Below are 22,697 nucleotides of genomic sequence, written 5' to 3' on the forward strand. Positions count from 1 at the left end.
AATACGTAAATTCGAGTGAACGACAAAAACGGCGTTTTTCACACAAAATAACATACACATCTCAGAATAAGTTGAGTATTATATTGTTAAACAAACAGTCTTTCACTGGATACGTTTTACATTACGTTTAATGCACCGTAAAGATGTTGCTTTTTTATCGTGAATATTTCGATTTTTCGCACCGTAGTTAAATCCCATTTGGAATGTATGAATGTAACTGTTCACGCCATTGCGTCAGTTACTTAAAACGTATTTTAAATGAATATCATGCAAGCAAATATGGTATGGATTGAAGTTTTCAAATATAATATTCATACAATTCACATTTTAAAATAAATGTACGCGGATGACACTTATGTGTTCTAATTATTACCAGCCACCTAGATCGTTATAATTATAATTTGATAAAATCAAAAAAAATAAAAAAAATAAATGAATAATACAGTGCCATGTGTAAATGATGATAAAATCGTACTGTATTCATTTGCAATTTAAATTTATTATTTACATTAATTTACGAACATTTTTGTACTAATAATTTTTGTATATTAAACATTTAGTCAAAGAATATCACATAATAAATTAATAAGTATTTTCTAATACTTATTAGAACTAATGAATAAATGATACTCGCAAATAATATTAAAAAATTTAAACATTGAAGAGTAACGATTGAAGTTTTATGTCCAATGAAAAAAAAACTACTCATTAAAATTACTTATTTTACATTATTTGAGATATAAAAAATTAATAGTTATTATTTATTTGTAACTTATATCAATAAACTTCCAAGATCATTGGATTATTTACATAAAAAAAGTTTGAGTTAAGACAGGCAAAAAGAATTTGGATGGCATTTATCATAAAATACATTTTTTGATACCAGATAATATTATATTTTATTTTGGCACACATAAATTGTATAGATATATTACAGTAAATTAGTTAAATAAACTTTTTATTCGAATAGTTATTCGTGAAATACGAGTATACTATATAACTATTACGTACTATATAATGATATCATCACATCATACGACATCGTATATTATGTATAATCATTAATTTTATACAATAAAATGACCATAGTTATGGATTATAGAAGCTCTTTGTATAATATAGAGAAGTATGATATATTTTATTTTCTACTTATTTTTTTTTTTAATATTGAAATTGCAGATATTAAGTTCCAAGAGGCAATTAGCCGACAAAAGGTTATTGAGCGAAACGAGCAGTTATCAGAGGCCTCTAAAATATTATAAAATTTAAATAATTCAACATTTATTGTTTCCTAAATTCAAATTTTATTTTGATTATCTTAAAACCAAAACGGGCATTGGGTTTTGGAGCAACATTGTATAACTTTAACAGAACAAACTGAGTGAACAAAAACTGTTTTTGTATTTTCAGCACTTAAATTGTTATTGGTTTACTGTAAATATTTAAGAATGATCGATAGTTGTACGCCAACTCGGATTTAGAGGATAAATTAATAAACACTGTATAACAAAATCGGAAAATGTACAAAATTATTAAAGGTGTAGCACAATATATTTTAATTAGTTGGGCTTCTCTTTCAAATCGAAACAATGGCGCGCTTTCTATTGAATTAGACGCATAGCAATCGCAATGGATTTATAAGACGTGTTAATTTGTTTAATCGCAACCATATACATCCATACTTAACATTTTTAAAATTATCTAATAATTATAATAGGTAATCCAATATTTACTTTAATTTTTTAATTTAAATTCTACAAGTATTAGTATTAGTTTAGTAATTATTTATATTTTGTATCTACTATATATAACTAAAAAAAAATATATTGTTATTTTTGATATAAATCAAATTATTATATAATTTCAAATAGCAAATAAATTATAGATATTACTAATTCATTATTTATTCAATATTAATTTGAAATTAACAATTTTATTTATAATACTTGTTACAACACAAATTTATATAATTTATATATATACCATAAGGATTTTATAATTTTTATACTAAGTTTTGTATCTAAATATATCTGTAAAAACCAATGTACATTTTTCCATTGAGTTATTTATGACGTTTCTGAATATCTTAAAAAATATTACATAGAAAAAGTGTAGATACTATTAATCGTTCAGACAATATATATTTTATTCTATTAAAATTCAGTAGAAAAAATACTTTTAACCAAAATTTAATATTATAAGAATTTAAGTACATACTATGCGATAGAATTTGTCTGTCTCTGTTATTTTGTAAATGTAACTTATTTAGTTTATTTAAACAGTTTGTTTCCCAAATGAATAAATTATATTATACTATTACCATCAAATAACATAATTATTTTTATTTCATTATAAAATCATTATTGTAGTATTCAAAATTGAAAAGATTTTAATTTCGTAAAATGATTTGAATTATTGAAATAGAAATATAGTAGGTTATTTGAACGGTTTTATAAAAACACAACAATTTCTTCGATATAATATTATTATCATCGGATTTAATGTTCTCGAAAAACTAAGCCGCTTGGCAACAACGGTCGGTTAAATATGATGATTGGTTTTCGTTCGAGACACAAAAGACTTATCATATTTTTCTGGAGTCTATTTCATAAAACTTAATGATTGGTCAATATACCACAGTAATATAAATGTACACGAATAGTAACCAATGAAGTGACCCAAACTGAATGGTTCAAATATTTGTCTAGTATACAATACACGGATAATGGGTGGTGGTTGGTGGGTAAAATAAAAACTTACGACCATTCTAATAATACTTTTCTAGACGATTTAATGTGAATCTGTTCTTCGGACGAAGTTCTACGTAGATGGCAAGTGGGAAGGGAAAGGGCCTTAGTGGGATCAGCTGAACAAAATGTGCACTGGACTAAAAGAGAATAGGATTTTGTATTTGAGAGAAAGAGATAGTTATTTGGAGTGCAAAACTAAGGACAAATTTTCAGTGACCCAAAGGACATACGGAATCGGGTCGGTTGATAAAGGAAGAACTTTTTCCTTACACTGTGAAGTCGTAAATAAATCCTATGGCACGATACGTCTGATGACCATTATAGCGCGTTGCGAATATATTTTCTTCAGATTAATCAATAAAGAATCCAGTTAATCTATTATTATTGTTGTTGTTATTTTTTCCACAGGAGCAATTTTTGAACAAGGATCTGATGAAGTGCAAACCGCATTCAAATTAGCTGTGTTTAAGCATAACCAAAACAATACTGAAAGACGATTTGAACTACAAGCCTATGTGGACGTGATTAAAACTGCAGATGCTTTTAAATTATCTAAACTGAGTGAGTTTTTTTTTAATTAAAATAATATGATAGTTTTAGATTGATTCATATCAATAAATAACTAATTTAAAAAGATCACTAAAATACGTTAGATGAACAATATCATTATATTTATATTGGTGGTACGCATTATAATATATACAAATTAATAACTGTTTTTTATTCTATGCTAAATATTCCTATCTTATAACATATTAGTGAATATTATTTTGTATATCTATCACATTAGTCGTTAGACAATATGATTAAGACTGTTATACAAAACAGATTTTTTCTTTATACTGAATAAAAATTATTGTGAAAATAGATATGTTACTAGAATGGTATACTTATTTTTAAAAAACAATAATAAATTAATTTATATAAAAAATATTAACAAAATGTACCCATATATGTACAGCAGCAGTTCCCAGCCCATGGGCCGTGGACCATTATTATATTAACATTATTAAAGTATATATTTAAAATAATATTGTTATATATTATGTACATATACGTATATAGATATTGTTATATTATTTATTGGACCTCAAAAATTTCATTACAAAATAGTGGTCCGCAAAAAGGCTGGAAGCCACTGATGTACAGGATTAAAAAAGAATTAAAATATAAAATCGTCACTCATTCAAACAATTTATTTTTTCAAAATTATTATTAAAATACTGTCACTACTGTCAATGTTAAATTTTAATTTTAGATAATAATACATACCCCATATGAAAACTAATTTATTACTATTAAAAATAGTTCAAATTCGAGAAACATCACATACGAATGGCATCATAAAGAAACAATAGTTCTCTGACTCCTATTCTAATTTAAAATTAATTAATTAGCTTGGAAGTTGACTTAAGTTAATATATGCATTTGAGTATTAGTAAAAATAATATTTCCAAATATAATACTAATACATGATATACATACATATATTAGTAAATAAAACCAACCCGATTTATTATTCTGTATTAACGATATTTCTAATAAACATTTACACTTTTATAATAATTGAAAATAAAAATAAAGATATTATATTGATTATTTTTCCACCCTTATATGTGACTGACTCACTGTTTATCTTAAATCTTTATTGAAATTATTACTATATTGTATATACATTAAAAAGATAGCTATCCTAGCGTAAATAATTGTTATTAAAATTTGCATGACAAAAATTTAATTCAAATTAATTGTCAACTGAAGTGAATCATTGCACTGTTTCCGTTTAAGCTTAATTGTTAAATGCATTTTTTTTAATATTTTAATTTCCATATGAAAACATTTTTTCGAGAAGAAATATGAACTAGTACTGATGTACTAGTATTCGGCCTGACCTAACCGAAAGGGTGCTGCTTGTTCATTGTTTATAGGCAAAATAATGTACGAGATCTTTCCTCTCCCTCGACATAATAGAAACCAAAAAACATTGTGTTGCCTAACACGATTAAATATTCAAACATTTATTATATTATATAATATTCTATTCTAGCTGTACCAAATTCTATGTAATTATATGAATCTCCCTGTCTTATTCACCGTTATATATACATATCAATCGTCATTTTAGATTTCACTTATCTGTAAAAATCTCGTTGTTTCTTTAATTCGTGATCCAATTTTTTACTTAAGAATTTTTCTAGTTTTACTTAAAATAAATTATACTATTAGACATCAGTAGAATATAAATCAAATGTTAAGTTTAAATATATAATTTTATTTATTTTTCGATATTTTATTATTCATTATTTTATATTCTAGTAAGTAGAATTATCAATTTAAGTTTGAATGCTTGTTATATTTCTATTTATTCAAATTTTGTTGACCGAATAATTCTATTATGATATGATAAGATAATGGAATTTTTCAGTTTTTTATCGTACACATTTATTTTTATACCAATAATTGTGAATATACGACATTTTATCTGTCTAGCACTATACCCTGGCCAAAAACACTCGTTATACAATCTGGTCGTTGTTTTTTTTTTTTAAAATAGCTATTTAAACTATGCAGTAAATTGAGCAACTTATTGAATGGCTTATTCTCTAGACAATAGACATAGACAATGGACATGGTTAAATTTTATTTATCGACCATAATTGTCGAGTTTTCAGAAAATAATGTTATGTACAGTATACACTCTTTTAAGCACTTCGTTCTAGTGGTGAATTAGTGAATAATACCCCAAAAACACAATCTATAGCAGCTAACAAATATTCTGTTGTATAATATCATATAGTTTTTAACACGTTTTATTAGATTAATATTTTTTATGATAATTTTGTTAAATATTAATCTAATGCCACTATTTTATTTTACATCTTCACTCGTATTTTTGCAGTCAATTCGATTTTGAGTTATCTGAGACTGTTAATTTCTTTTACATATGCCATTCACTCCAACGATACGTTAGATTAAACAACGTAAAATTGTATACGATCCGGCAATCCTCTTTCAAATTTTATTATAACTGTGGTCTTAATATAAGAGTGAGACTATATACATGCTAATGACACGTACCGTTTCGTTAACTCAATTTAAAAACAATGTGTGTTGTAAATTTATTTTGAAAGTTTGTCATGAACTAATTGCTTAATTTGACTATATAGTATTAGGTATTTCATCAAATATTATTTCCCAAAAAGTATATAATCATTAATCACTATTTGTATCATTCTCGTAAAATTAATACAGACTGATTGAAAAGTGGTATTAATATATCCTCTCACGTTTTGTTATTATAATTAACCTTACATTTGTGTTAAACAAATTATATGTAATCCTGCCCAATAGCTATTGAAAATAAATAATTATATCTTTATAAAAAGCTATGACTGTAACCAAAATACAAAAAAAAAAAAAAACAATTATATTCCCGTAGTGACAGAAGAACGATAACATATTATACTAGTTCTTACAACCTATAAATTTTAAATGAAAAATAGTATTATGATGAAATGTCAATTAAAACTTAAAAATTGTATAATATAAATTTATCAATAAATTTATCTGATTTATTATTCGTTTCAATTAGATTATTGAAATAAATACCTTCTGTGCACTATATTATAGTGTACGCATGTAATATGAACAGCTTTCATTTGTGCATTTTTTTTTTTTCAAATTGTATTTAATCGTAAAAATATTGAACTTCAGTGCTAAAATGGAACGTTATTGTCATTGAATTTTCTATCAATGGACTACTGTCAGATACAGTAAGTCAATGACTTCTAGTCATGATAAAATAATAAAAAAAAAAACAATGCAATGTAAAACAAATCCATTGAACATAACGTTATTGTTCTTCGAAACATTAATGTACCTATATTGCCTATTCTATACGCCCTGCTACACATTATATTATTTAAAAAAAATCGGACAAGGTACAACATTGATCAAGTTTTGGTCACTCGTTTCGCTTCACTTACCTCAGTACATTAAAGTGGTGTATTATTTCGCATTAAAAGACATTTGAAAGCAATGATAAATCATTGCTTTCAAAACAGTAGTGGTTTAGTAGTACTTAATATATATAATAGATCATTTCAAACATTTTTATGTTCCTCGTACAAATAATACGATGCGATTAAAGACATTCGACGTTAAATTGTATTAATACACTAACGAATAATAACGGTGGAAGACCTTATTGGAAGATTGCAATTAGTTTAAATTGTATATATAGAAAATTATCGTTTTTACAAAATTATAAATTTATAATATTTAATTATTTATTAGTTATTTTTATATCATATCTATCCTTTGTTACACGGTGTTTAAATAAGAACTAAACTATAACAAAACAAAAACATCTTTTACAGTCCCTATTGTATTAATACACTAAACAATAATATCATGGTTGTCAGCGAGAATAATATAACAACAATGCAAATCTACTATGTATGACCTATACAACCATTTTTGAATAATAAGAAACAATAGAAATGCACAAACATATTTAAAAGATTTCGACAATTTCTCGAATTGAAAATTTAATTGGATTTGTTTTAAGCCAATCATTACAATATAATATGTACTTATTATATAAATATATAATATAAAATCATAAATTTTAATTGAAAGCGCATGGAATAATAGGTATAGCTAAAAGGAACGTATTAGGCTATTATAATAATAGGCGGCTGTGTAGTACATTTTACCTTGAAAATCCATACGCGGTATAAACCTCGGAAAACGGGCTACGTATTTCGTCGAGCCCGAGGTAATGTGTAGAAATGTTCAAGACTCATTTTACCGAAACCTTGTAGTACTGCGTAATACTAAAATGTATTATTAAATATACCTATATATGGCATTATACACTCGAGAACAATATAAAGTATACCTAAGTATTTTGATAAGATATTGTGGTAAGCCAGACAGTTTTGAGACAGGTGTGTTGAAATAAGACGGAAAATATCACAGTTACTCGCTCCCTAAGAGTATACCGTATACAATGAATAATGATACAATACTCGACAAGGCTTACTATACGGTTGACGGAATACAGAAAAACATGATTTTATAATACCTCAATATAGAAATAACAGACGTAATTTCAAAGTTGTCAGCGAAATCCAATGAGGTTTTAAACTCGCGCGTTTCAACTGTGATAAGCACGGTCGACCATATTTATTACAGTACTCCGGATGAGAGGGTAACCGTTATTTTTTTTTCGGTCGGCTAAGCTTATAAAACAGTCTAATGGCGAGATTTGGATAGCGTAAGGTATATATTTGGTTTTTTAAAATCCAATAGTATGTTAATTTTGCCCACTTTTTAAATTGGTTAGCCTGAAAAATGGACAGATTCCAGACAAGGTTTGCGGCCGCCAGCATAAATAGATGTGTATTAAAAAAAAATTGAAATTACACCGCTGGTAAAAAGCCAATAGGTTAATTTTTGGCTATAATTTATCGTTTCGGTATACAATTATGGTACAATTATACATTTTTTCAGTTCGAAACGATATTGGTTGTGTAATATATATATATACACACCGGCAATAACCACTTTTAATTACCGGTACAACAACACACAGTATGTTCAAATTTATTAAAAACAATAAAAATAAAAACCATTAATTACTGATGATTGTATTTAAAAAATATATCGCCAAAGGAGTTTGACATTTTGCATTGCCGCTATACCAATTATATTGTACTAATATAAAATTATCTCTATTCATTCACGTGATTCAATTAAGCGAGTATTTTTCAGTAACAAATTTTTACCAAAATTGAGAATTCATCGGTAACAGTCGAACAGATTTCAATTTAAAAGTGCGCATTTTTTTGATATATTTGAATATATCCTATTATTTAAGATTTATTAGTCTTGCGTGTATGCTTATTTTGTGTTTTGCGTCGTCTTCAGGTAGATTAAAAATGTTCAGATTCTCAATTTTGAGAATGGTTTTTGACTGCAAATCAAAATTAATGGGTAAAATTGTTAGTATTTTTTTATATATAATTGAAAAAAATACGAAATAAAAAAAATGGGAAAAACAGACATTTTACCTCAAAATATTGAAAATCTAATAAAAATAATTGCAGAAGTAAGTGACTTAACGTGTCGTTTGACAATTTTACTGTAAACAAATTTTAAAGATTTTAAACGTTTCTCTTTTACGTTTGTTTGATTTACTATACACAGTGCAATTTAAAAATACTTAAATTAATTTTAGCAATCCATACCACAAACCTATTTATCTATACAGTAATAAATAAATAGTAAAATATCCTAAAAGATAAATAGGCTGACATACCGTTTTCGATTAAAACAGTTGCGGTCAAACCGGGGGGGGGGATATAGATCCCCTCAATAATTTTTTTGTTTAATATTTATAACAATTAAATTAATTATATTGTACTATAATATCAAAGTATATGTATTATAGTTTGTTTTATTTTTTTCTCAAAACAACGCCTATGCGCGTATACATAGTATTATTATCGAGATACCAGACTCATTCTAGGAATAAGGCTGTTATTGTTATTATAATATTTAGTTGCTTATACCTACAAAATAAACGGGAATCACTCCGCTCGATGATCGCGAATATTTAATAACAACACACTCCTCACTTGTTATAAATAAAGTACTAATTTACCTTAATTTAAAAAGTGTATAATAGGCATAAGTGCATAACCATAAATTATGTTTTAATGATTAAATAGTACATATTAAAAAATCGGCCACCCCCCCCCCCCCAATGTTAAAATCATTTGGCCACCACTGGATAAGAATCAGTTTTTGCTTGCAATAATTTATCATTAAATTAAAATTTAATTACACATCCATTACAGCGACCTATTTAATGACGAGTTACACCAACATTGACTAAGTAAAACAGAGCGACACGCTTAGTTGTGTTCTATTATTTCATTCTGAAGGAAATCATTTTTACCAATGCCATTATTACGTTTTTTTGAGGGTATATTGAACTAAGAAAAAATCAATATGCCTAGAACATTTGTTCGACTTGATCTGTCTCCGAACACAATAATCTGTCGACACAATTTGATTGGTGTTTAACGCTCAAAAAGTGTACTCGTATAATATATATTTATATAAATTGTGCACAACCGAAATGTACCACACATATAAATCAAGCTACAACTAAAGGCGTGGCCGACAGTTTCTTCTTCAAGGACACGTATCATAATGTATATATATATACACGTTATATACTCATATATAAACACCCTAGTCACTATAAGCTCTATTGAAACCATTTGAATCCGACATAATTCGTGTTTGGCCTAGGCGCCTAGTCTTGTCCGTCAACGTGACGTTTTATCATCGCAATAATTTTGTTATTAATAGCGTCGTCGTTAGTAAAGTAACAATTTTTAGATTCAGAATAGTATAACAGATTGTGATTACAGTAATAACATTCATTAGCTGTAACGTTGCGCTCGAAAATTGAGCACATAGTTTTGTACTTATATTAATGATCATATTAATGTGTATAGTACGAGTATGTATATTATTATACTATTAATATTCTGGATAGTATGAAGCAGGTGACACGACGGCGTAATTATATTATTATTATTATAATAACATATTGCACGCGGTTTTAATTGTGTCTAAATAACGATATGATGACCAGTCGGCACGACAAAAATATATATATATTTTATTTTAACTATTTTTATTGCATACAATTATAATATAACGTGTAATTTTAAAATTATGTAGTAAGTATATCACGTATATTATATCTGTAGGCTGTTTTTATTATAACGAATAATCGTTTTAAAAAAATCGTTGTAAATAACTATACGATATAGTTTGAATTCAAAGTCACGCTAATTGTGGAGTGCACTAATGATGAACAAAATATTATTCTATCAACAATATAATTGACATTTGTGGTTTATCCGATACAACCGCGAAAATAAAATATATTTTATATAACACGACGACCAATATATTATACTACTGTTTGTCCGCCAATAACGGACGAACTTTTGTTGTCCAAATTCACGCATTGACAGTTTGATAGAACTTTTTTCGGAGTTGTCAAACATTCGTTGCAAAATGTGAGCGTTCCAGCGGTTCAGATATTTCGAATTGTTTTGATCCGGGCTTACCCGCAGAGGAACATTTCCTCTACTTAAACCAGAACGCATTAATTCTAGTTAGCGTGCGATTCCGGTAACCTTAGTAATGGTATACGTTTACAGTAAAGGGCAATGGGCATCGTAGCCGATCATCATATCTGGGCGCATTATAACAAACTGACACAATTATAATAGGGCAATATTATGTTTATTATAGTGGATACATGGAAGTACAGAAAATATGTAACGAATGTCATTACCGCCGTGTCAGTGGACGATTAAAATATAAAACCATAAAAACAATTATGGCTGTATTGAAATCGTGATTTGGATTACTTATTCGCAAAATCGTCTACGCATTATTTTTATCACGGCTTCTGTAGATTTATCTGAGAACAATCAACACTAAAAAAAATACACTTTAAGCGTAGAAAAATCCATTTTTTCTTGCATGGTGGTCACATATAATATTTTATTCCTATTAATTAAATACCAATAATTATTCGAGCTCACCAGACGGTTTACCAATCGACACCGTAACGACCATCGATTTTAGATACTCATTAAAACTGGAAGTGTTCAAGTTATATAAATGTAATCGCATGATATTTTATACTGCACGCAAGTTATAGGTACTTGTCGAACGCACCAGTGGCGTTCTCAGAAATTTTCAATGGGGGAGCTCTGAAAATTTACTAGAATACAAAAGTGGGGGGCTCTGTCCCCCACACCCCCGTAGTCATACTAATTAAAAATGTTGTACTATTTAAAAAAATTATATTTTTATTAGCATCACATTATAATAAAAAGTCTAATTTTCTGGGCTTTTTTGCTAGATCGTCCACCACTTCCTCAGCTGTTAGAGACACATCCCCATGGATTGATAGCATTGTGAGTCAATTAATACCAAGATCTATAAAGATCTTCTTTATAGATCTTGTATTAAGTTGGCTCTAAAATAATTTAACAGATTTCAGGTTTCTTTTAAAGTTCATTTTTAATATTGGAAAATCATAATTTACTGGTGGTGTCCATAAGTTATTTAAAAACTTAAAAAATGTAATGTACATTAAGTCACTTAAATTAAGTTACACAGGTTTTTAATTTATTTATTTTTTTTAAATAAAACAATTTTAAAATAATATGTGATTAAACTTATCAATGACAAATACACTCACTATGTTTTTTTCAATATCGGACAAGCTTCGATTTATAAAGAAACCTATATCATTTGTTGGTCCAACTTCAACAGGTGCTGCATTAAATTCTAACATGTCTAACTGAAATCAAGAAAAGCAAAGCAACGAGAAAAACATCTATAAATAAACACTATTTCACCTATTCTGCGTTAAATGCGGTTAAAGCAAATAGCAATAGTGTGATATCTAAGTTTAAATGTAAAAAGTACTTAGCTTTCCATGTATGGATACTAGTTTATTTAGTATACAGTCTAATTCTGAACGTAGTGGCATAAACTGAATGCTGCAAATGTAGCGCTTGCACCACCAGAAAGCAGAAAATCATTGAAATATATAATAATATATAAACAGATACAAAATTGTAAATTTCGTGCAGGTAATAGACATTATCAAAATTATTAGTCTATCTATATCCTAAAATAGTAAAATCAAAAATATGGCAACAATTCAATACTTGACAAATTAGAATCAAAAATAGAATTCATAAAACAAAATGACATTCAAAAAGGTTTTCCAGAGACATATAAAATATTCCTAACAATACCTACTCATACAGAAGGTTACGAAAGATCTTTTTCATGTTTAAAGAGGTAAAAACGTACTTTTAGCTACTTTGCAGATCGAAAAAAAGAATAATATTAATTGGGACCAACTAATTGATAAATTCGATTCGGGAACTGCGGAAAGAGGACGTAATCTCAACTTAAAATAAATATAAAACATTTTTGACTATTTTTTTTATTATTAATATTATAATAATTAATAATAAAGGTTTTACTGGTAAAATAATTCAAAATATATTAATTATTTAAAGAAATATATTATGAGAAAATATATAGTTTATAGGGAAGGATTTTACTTAGGAAGTTGGATTATTGGTGTGTTGGAAATTATAGGTTGAGAATATACCTCTGAACCACCAGAAATTAGACCCAATTTACTATATTATAATCAGTAAAATCAATAATCAATTATTAATTTTATTTTTATTTATTGTATTAATTGAATCACTTAATCAATAATCGTGATATTGTTGGTAAAAAAATATTATATTGTGATACGCATATGAAATAGTTAAAAAAAAATACGGCCAATGGTGGTGGGTTCAAACCTCATGAATCCCCCCCCCCTGTGCGTACGCCATGAAACGCACTAAATAAAAATTAACGTTTTTCATTTCGCAAATTAATGGATTGTTAATATTATTATATCAATTTCGTTTCGAGTAAACTAACATCTACAGTTTACGCTACGTGTATTTTTGATTGACGGAGTAATTTTAATCGGTTTTAAAATAACTTTGGAGTGTTCAGTCTTCAGTGAAGTGTGCACTGCACATAATATTATATTATGTATTAAATGGCAAATTAAACATACATACACATTGATACATTATACGTTTAAGGACCATTACTGCACATTCGATAACGGATTAATCTACAAACCACTGTGGTTTAAATATCAAATATAATATAATGATTATGTACTTTTATACATTTGATACAATTTATTCGCAAATTATGACGAATATCCGTTGTCGGCGGTGCTGGAACACGATAATAATATTATATTATATTATATTATATTACTGTTGTATAATTTTTTTATTTTCAGTAATAAACCTATTATAATCACATGGCTATCACCTTACTTTATCGTACCCATTACATAACCGCATGGTTCGACGATACCTTTATTCGTGTTATTTTAATTTTCATACCTTGACATTCATACCGTTTATACCGACGGATTATAAGTAAGAAACGTATCTCATAACAGTTATAACTTTGATCGCAGTCACAATTTCACAAGGCACACGCCATTACGTTGTTATTATTTTATACCCGACAGTGGAAGTGTTACGCCGAATAATGTGGCGGGTGAGCATAATATAAAATGGCTGATCATCTAACCGGCGGTTCCAACTACCAAAATGTAGTGGTATCAACTGCTGTGCCCCCCCCCCCCCCGTCACCACCATGACAAATCTATCGAAATCACCAACTGTTATATTATAATATAATATTGCATAATATATCATTAGCACCAAGAAATCGTCCGCTGTTCCCCAATCACAGACATACACGAATGGATGTCATAATACATTTGGACCCTTTGCGTTTACATAATATTTTTACTTAAAAAAACATATATAATATGTTCTCTCTGCAATAATAAAAATAATAAAATATTACATCGTGGTCGCCATCGTCACAGTTTTCATATTGCACGAAAACAATATATATTATACACATTTATTTTAGTACGCGATTCCTTCTAGTAAAACAATGTTGTAACATCAACATAATACGTGGGCACTGTCTGAGTGTGAAATTATTATTATGCTATAGCAACACACGAAGGCGTGTGCAGGAAAAAAATAATCAAATCACTATGACAGCGATTTGGGCACACTGCAAAAATTACATAGTAAACAATTATTAGGACTTGGATTTTTATTCAAATGCATATTTTTCGACAATTCCCTTAGAATAATTTTTATTAAAAATTTCGACTTGTGTAAATTCTATAATACATTTTCAATTCTGCATATATTTGCATACTGAAGTAAAGATCACTATAAATTACATATTTTAATATATTTGTATACAATTTGCATATTTTTTGAAAAGTAAATCGAATTTTTTTAAATTTTGCTCTGAAAAGATTTAACTTAAATTTAATATGTTGTTTTAAGACTAATATCTGTCATCAAATTACTTCAAATAACCGTTTGGGTGGTGCGGTAAGATAAAAACTGTCATTGTGTAATACAAAGTGTCGAGAGATCTACAATTTATTGTTTATTGGATAACAACTATACGGTCTATACTTTTAGGTATATTAGTCAGTGACGGTTGCTCATTGATGTAATCTATCCGCAGTTTTTCAAATAAGTGTTTTAGTTCGTATCAGATAATATTTTGTTTAATAAGTGTCAAATTTTCTTTAAAAAAGGCCAAAGGCAACAAAAGCTCAATTTTACTTAAATGATTAAAATAATTCGTGGAATATTAAGTGAGAAAATAAGAAACAATAATGAAAGTATTGAAGAGTTGCCACCTGAAGACATTCCTTGTCTTAAATATGTATTTACATGGTGTCTTGCGACGTAAGAAAAAGTTTTTCTAAGTATAAATGCTATGTGACAATCGCAGAAGTTTCCAATTTGAAAACCTTAAATTACATTTTGTAATTTTGTGCTGTTATTTGTTCCAAAATTAATATTACGTGTTTGTTGTTAGTTCTACATTTATATAAATATTATAATATCATTTATCAATGATAAATAATAATAATAATAATTAATGGTAACAGTTTGGTTGAAATTTTGATTGTATTTTTTATTTCTATAGTTATCTTATTTTTTATCATACACTTTCTAATATTTTTTAAAATATTTAGTCTTTTTAAGCGAGCAATTCAGAATTTTATTTTGCATATTTTTGAATTTCTATATGCGTAACCATGTGCATATTCAACAATATTTGTTGCATAAAAATCGTGGTCTTAATAATTGTAATATTATATTAATGTAATAATATAATATAAACGACGGCAGTGAATACAATTCAAAATCGGAACGGTTTTGATATAATTATTTCTTATCAAAAACATTTCCCAGCGTAATGTATTTTCCATGTCACCTATTTAAAATATTATATTGAAAATTGTTATTTTGATGAGATAAATGTGGAAATGAGGTCACCGACTTATCGTCCTCGTAATGAAAATGCAAATTAAGAATTTTTTCTCCCTCAGTCAAGAAGTGATAATAATAATAAAACAAAAAAAAAATAATAATAAATATGACAATATTACACAAATTATCATACAGCTTATAATGTAATGACTTTTATTTTATTTGTAGTTAAAATGAGACCCATATTTTAGTATATTATTTTATTTTAAATTAGTAATGTCTATTTAATAACACAAATCTAATTATATATTTTGAACTGGGTTTATCCTAACGTAAGTCTTATTATTTCTTGACACCTCTGACCTGAAAGTTATATAAAAAAAAAATGTATTTTAAAAACGCACCTAATGCTCCTATCCAATTTATTTTTTAACGTTCAAATACTTTTTTATGAAATAATCAAAAATTTATAAGATAAAAAAAATAATAAATGTACGTATATACAATTATGTTTTATAATATTGATATAGTAATTATTATTTGATGATTCATGGTTAACCATTACTACTTTTGTAACATTTTTTTGTTCGAGATGTTAATCAATAAGCAGGTATCTGCAATTCAATTATTATTTCTTCATCAAATTTAAGTTTTTTTGTTTTGATATTAAAAATAAAACTTTAACACATTACAATAATTGCATATTCAAATAATGTTCAATTTAAATTATTCACATAATTTATTATTACGAACAGTGTAATTTTTAATATACATTTAGTTGCTGATAATAAAAGTATTTAAAAAATTATTTGATACCAATAAAAATATAAATATTTATTTTACAAGTTACTTTATACTATTTACGTTTAACAAGCATAATGTTTTTATATCATAAAATATACGGACTTAATCTTTTTTTACGAATTTCAGGTGACGGTATAATAAAACATAATTTGTAATTGTAATCGACATAAATAATTAAAATAAAAAAAATATTTATTCATATATTATAATATGATAGAAATATAACAAAATACAATACATAGACATATCTATGTTGATTACCTAGTTTGTAAAAAATAAATAATAAATAATATTGTATACATTACAAACGATAATTTATACAATTATTTAACGTTAGGTATGTTCAAACATACCATGATGCGTTCACAATATTATTATTATTATTAAAGCAAAACCATTCGTATGAGTCTGTGAAACAATATAGTTTATTTCGAGTCGGTAGCACAACATTCTTAACTTACGACTGCACGCAATATGTACGCAGCCGCCGACGATTTGCTCTTCTTGGGTGTTCGCGGCCCAGCAGCTGTTGACAAGTAATCGAGAGAGATTGTAATCTAAGTAGATTGCCGTTTGTGAATTAAACCGAATTAAGTTTTCCGCGGTTTAAACCACTCACCGCTGTTGTAAAGTTCTAAGCATAAACAAAATTACGGTTTCGTAGCACACGCCGGCGAGCGTTGTTTTTTCTACACTCCAAACCGAGAAACGCTATCGTGGTTTTCAACTTTATTTCCACGCACTTCGTCTCCTTACTGCATTTCGGTTCAATTTAAACAACGAGCAATTTGTTCACCTAAGTACGTGAATTAAAATACATAAATGTCTATTTATCGTGGTGATCGATACAACGACGCGCCGATTGCGACGACCGATGAGAAACAAACATAATATCATGTCCGTTGCCGTGAACTATTACGTCATGGTACACTCTTATATGAGTATGTATTGCCGACACGGATATTTCTAATCCGTCGCACTCGTTCGTATATCGCAAAAGTTATTTCTAGAATTATATTTTATATTTATTCTAGAGTTTATGAATTTAAATTATATTGACCAAACACGCACATTTAATATTAATAAATATATATAAAAAAAAAAAAAAACATTTTTCTCAATTCATTCAGAAAACAAAACACCGTTACTCGACCACAAATTTTAAGGACTATGACTAAAAAATAAAATAAAATCATTTCTGATGGACTATAACCTATATACCGTAACACGAAAACAAAGAAGATATTATTACGGCACTTATTATTATGGGACTGTACGCGCTAAGGATTATATTCACGACGCATTTTGAATCGCTTACTGTTTCAGTAAACGATTCAAGTGAGTAAAACGCAAAATAAAAAACCAAAACTCAAAAGAAAAATGAATCGTAATGACTGCCACCGTCGCTTTATTTTAATTTTAATAAATAGAAGGTGTTTCGCAGCGCATATTAATGATTCATATTTTTGCGACGTTAATGAAGGCCTGAGCTGCTAGAGGCGTTAACGTCCCGTCCCATCATGGCTCGTTAAACGGGTACTTGGTCCAATTAATAATAATAATATATTTGGTTTGGTTGGCTCGGAGAGTGGCGCGAAGGCGGGAGCAGATCGTTATACACGCGTAAAGGAAGAACACGAGACCATTGATATTTTACACGGATACACGTGGCCGGCCAGAAGGGGACGATTGAATGACGCTGATCCATTTGGTAACTGGAAACGGTTCTTATCTGTCCAAAAGACAAGACTAATGCGGTTTCGTTGGCTTTGAAACCGGAGCCCCCGTTGGAAATACCCCAAGGGGCCACTGTCTTCGCACAGTGATAACTTAAGTCGTCTTATTATTTCCGTTATTACGAGCCCTGGCCGCGACGACAAAATATTAATTTTATCGGGATTTGTGCGAGGTACAATAATCACACTAGCTTTCAGTAAAACACCCGAAAAACACGAAACCGTCCTTTAAACGCAATACGCACGGCATTCAAAATAGACATTTATCCGTTTTTAAAGTAACATTTTTTTCATTTGGTCGTCTCTTCAGTCTTCGCCTGTAATATATAATGAAATCATTATGTGTAACGCGGCCGAATACAGCTTGACAAGATCGTTGTACTTACTGCACCCCGGCAGCCCGCTTCTCAATTTTAAACACACATGACATATGTGATAATAATATAACAGCCATACTGCCGTGTACATCGCATCAATTCACTTTTTATCTCGTGTATGTTCGGTACGTTTTATGATATTTTGTTTGCGTCCATATAAACACGCCCACGCGGCCACCATATATGTAATTAAAAGAACATATAATTAGACGATAAATACACCCCGACGTTACACACACGTGCAATATGTTTACATAAAACCTAAAATGGCGCATTACATTATGAATTCCGTGATTAAATCGTAGTGTAATATTGCACGTGCCTTATTAACAAATTATATTAATATTAATTAGGTATGCGCGCATATACACCACCGCGATTTATTCTGTTTAAACAGTCGGCGTCCGTAGAAATAAAGCCCCGTCGCATAATATGTGTATGTATTTTATTAATTTCGCGTGCGCGTTTTCAATTTATTTACAAAAAATGAAAATAAATCATTTTATACTCAACGACAATGCTCGCGTGTATTAAGTACTCGAAATGTCTCAAATATCATAAATCACACGACAATATTATTTGTTTCGCAAATAATTGCGACGGATTAAAATAAAATTACGGTTTTACATTTGTTTATCTCTGCATCGTACGCCTATGTATAGCCTATATTCCTGTATAGTCTTGTACATTATTAAATTCCATGTGACGCGACGTTTTGGGGTGCATTTATAACTATGTACCTACCTACTTTATTATTACTTATTTATACTGATTGTTCGTCAAATGTATTTATATATATATATTGTTATTAGAATGCAATATTATTAACGCAACAACATCATATAAATATTCAAGTCGTAGAGTCATTACATAGGTATTGTTATTTGCATACTAATATCAAGTCTATAGAATTTACACAGGAATGTCGTGGTCGTAACTTACAGCGTTTTGAAGGCCGGATATATTTAAATTCGCAAACTCGATGAAAACTTTAGCTGTGAATACGTTTAGTACATTCAACTGACACTCGGCGGAGGTCATCTTTAAGTTGTGTGACTTATGAACTCGAATTTCCACTTTATATAAAACAAAAGTTTTGAATTACACTGGCAACAAAAAAATAATACTGGAAACCACGTGGCCGTATAAAAATTAGAATTTCAATGGCTTGAATATAGTGGTAAAGGAAAAAAAAACTTGGTAAAAAATTACAGCAGATTTTTCCACGCTACAATTGTTCATCTGAACGTATGGCAGGATGACAAATCCACATACATTCAAACTTTTTCTAGTATATATATATATATATATATAGTTTTTTCGGTACTTTTCGCAACCACCTTATAAGAAGAAGCGGTGTAGCGTAATCTCCTGTCGTCTATTTGAGGTCAATCCTCTTTTCTATGGGAGTGTATAAAATACGACACCATGAAAAAGTATTTTCCATTTTATATACATAAATACACTGTCATAACACAACTTTATTTTTATATTCAAACAATGTAATTTGTACAGACAATTGACAATAGGTAGGTGTCAAATTATAAAGTGTAATAATGATATAAGTGCAACTGGAATATTTATCTTATCACGTAAATAATAAACGTTTTATTAAATTTACTTGCCGTTTTAGAATTAAGAATTTTTGTATAAAACAAATTTTATTAAAAGTATACTTAGGTGCGGATGTATTTGAAATTCAGTAACTGATAAGTAATGACGTGTGATAACAAAAATTTATATTGTAACATACAGTTGTATTGTGTTTTAAAAAATACGAAATATCAAAATTTACATTTATGATAATTGAGTGTCGAATTGAGCTCTTATAATAAGTTTCGATTTGAAATACTGCACTATTCACCAATATATATATTATAAATGTTTTAATTCCTTTGATTCAATATGGTATTTTAAATAATAACCATCAGTTGATATTTATATTAAAAATTCACAAAGTTTATTGAACCGTAATCTAATTATATCTGAATACTATAATTTCAAATATCTTGACCGACCTTTTTTTCTTTATACACTTTTAAAATTTTATTTACGATGAAATTAATTGGTTTTACGACTTTGATATGTTCAGACTTTTGTGTAATACATTTTTTAGTTTAGGAATATTTTAAATGTTAACACAATGTTGTTTTATATTATTTTACATACAAAATTTATTATTTTTTCAATAAATCTTAATCGTGTTTTTTTTGTTCCATTAACGTTTAAATTTTAGGATTTATGGCTTATGATTTATTTTATGAGTTATTTTAGATTGAAATAATCAAATGCTAACATTAACGTTCAAATTTAAAATAATTATACGATATAATACCACTGTATGGTTATTTGTAAAGTCTAAATGGTGTCTCAGTTATTTATATTGTATTTATATGGAGCATATACTTTTAAGTTTTGAATGGTTTGAGAGAACTCTAAAGAGAACTATAACGGTTTTTCAATGATGTGTTTTTTTTTATCGGATAACATTTTTCAATACATAAAAAAACTCTAAAAGTTCCATGCAGTGTTTCTATATAGATTGAACATACAGGTGAAGTAGTGAACACAGATTGTAGTTGTAAAGAGGTAGTTGTTCTCGAAAATCCGAGTAGTTTTTGTGGAAGCTGGCAAACAAAAGGTGAAAGCAAGCACCCGTTTTCAACATAACTCGGACCGTTTTGGTTAATCAAGCCATAATCTTTTTTTTTTTTTAGTATTAAGTATTTTATTACAAGACAAACATTTCAAGAGTATACTTATAAAGATTTCATATTTTGTTTTGAAATACAAATATACAATAAATGTAACGGTTTTCTATAACATAATTGTTCTGAGCTTAAATATTTGCGAATAAGTTATAAGTTTATAATCTTAATTAAAACGTTGTGTGTACAAAATCTTAAATATTTATGTACATATCGTTATAAATTAAAATATCCAACACGTGCATTATGGGCTATTAGTCATTACGAGTTAGATACCGTTTAATTTACGGTATTATAGGAACACGTGAAGAAAAGTATGACTCTGTTCGAAATTAAAGGGGATCAATATAGCGTTGACGTTATCACTACTATTCGAAAAAGTATAAGCCTTTGAGAACATAACTGATGATAGTTTATTTTAATACATTTGTAATGGCTTGTATTATTCTATTCAAGTTTATTCGCTTATTGTTCCTTGCAATATTATGTATTTTATTTGTTTTTAAACATGTAAAAAACATTAAAAAGTTAGGTTTATAAATATATTGAATGGTATTATTTAAGAGTTTATCTTTAACAAAAAACTAACAACGAATAGTACTTAAACCTTTATAACTTATATGAAAGAATATTGGAATTTTCAATTAAAATAAAATCAAACCAATGTTAAACTATTTATAACATTGATTAACGTGCATTGATTTATTTTCCTTGAAGACACATTAGACGTAAATGTTAAATAGATGATCACGTGTGTTTATAAAATACCATGCATTATAATTTATAACATCATATGATAACGATCAGAATTTGGGTTAGGTTCATTTTTCATTTTTCCGAAGAATATTTTCGAGTGATTCGGTCGATTTTTTACCGAAATTCTTTTCAAAAGTGAAACATATGGACTGGTATGCATATTTTATACCTGCGTGTGTCATCTAACAGCGGTTGTTTGGCGTTCCCAAGACGATGGTGGACAACATAATAATATTGTATAATATTATAGAAACCTCGTGGGGATTTTTCGGGGTAGCAAATTATTTTTTCATCAACATAACGTGCACTGTCATCATATCCAGGCATAATATTATACAAGGTGATTCACCAAACATGTTCGTCCCTTTTTTCTTCTTCAATAGTGCTATTATTCAAAATCTGAGTTTTTTAATTTTTCCAGTATTTTTAGGTATTGTCCACATATTTTTTAAATTTTGAGATTTTTCGCACTGCTTAAGAAATGTCATGTGGAGATAGAAAACTTCTGTTATTGAAATTCTACTGTAAACTATTTGGCCTTTACATTTTCTTAAAATGTTGTGGTATTAAAATCGAAAATTGAACGAGTAGTTTT

General features: G+C 28.1%; 1 protein-coding gene across 1 annotated transcript in view; it reads left to right on the forward strand.

Annotated features, from left to right (window-relative positions):
• Positions 1-22,697, forward strand: part of LOC113552140 (glutamate receptor 1-like) — a 175,047-nt gene that overhangs the window by 31,573 nt on the left and 120,777 nt on the right. The window contains exon 2 of the mRNA XM_026954849.1: positions 3,159-3,311. Within this exon, the coding sequence (XP_026810650.1) occupies positions 3,159-3,311 (153 nt within the window). The remainder of the gene's footprint in view (positions 1-3,158; positions 3,312-22,697) is intronic.

This window comes from Rhopalosiphum maidis, chromosome 2 (assembly GCF_003676215.2).
Source record: "Rhopalosiphum maidis isolate BTI-1 chromosome 2, ASM367621v3, whole genome shotgun sequence".
Classification (NCBI taxonomy): domain Eukaryota; kingdom Metazoa; phylum Arthropoda; class Insecta; order Hemiptera; family Aphididae; genus Rhopalosiphum; species Rhopalosiphum maidis.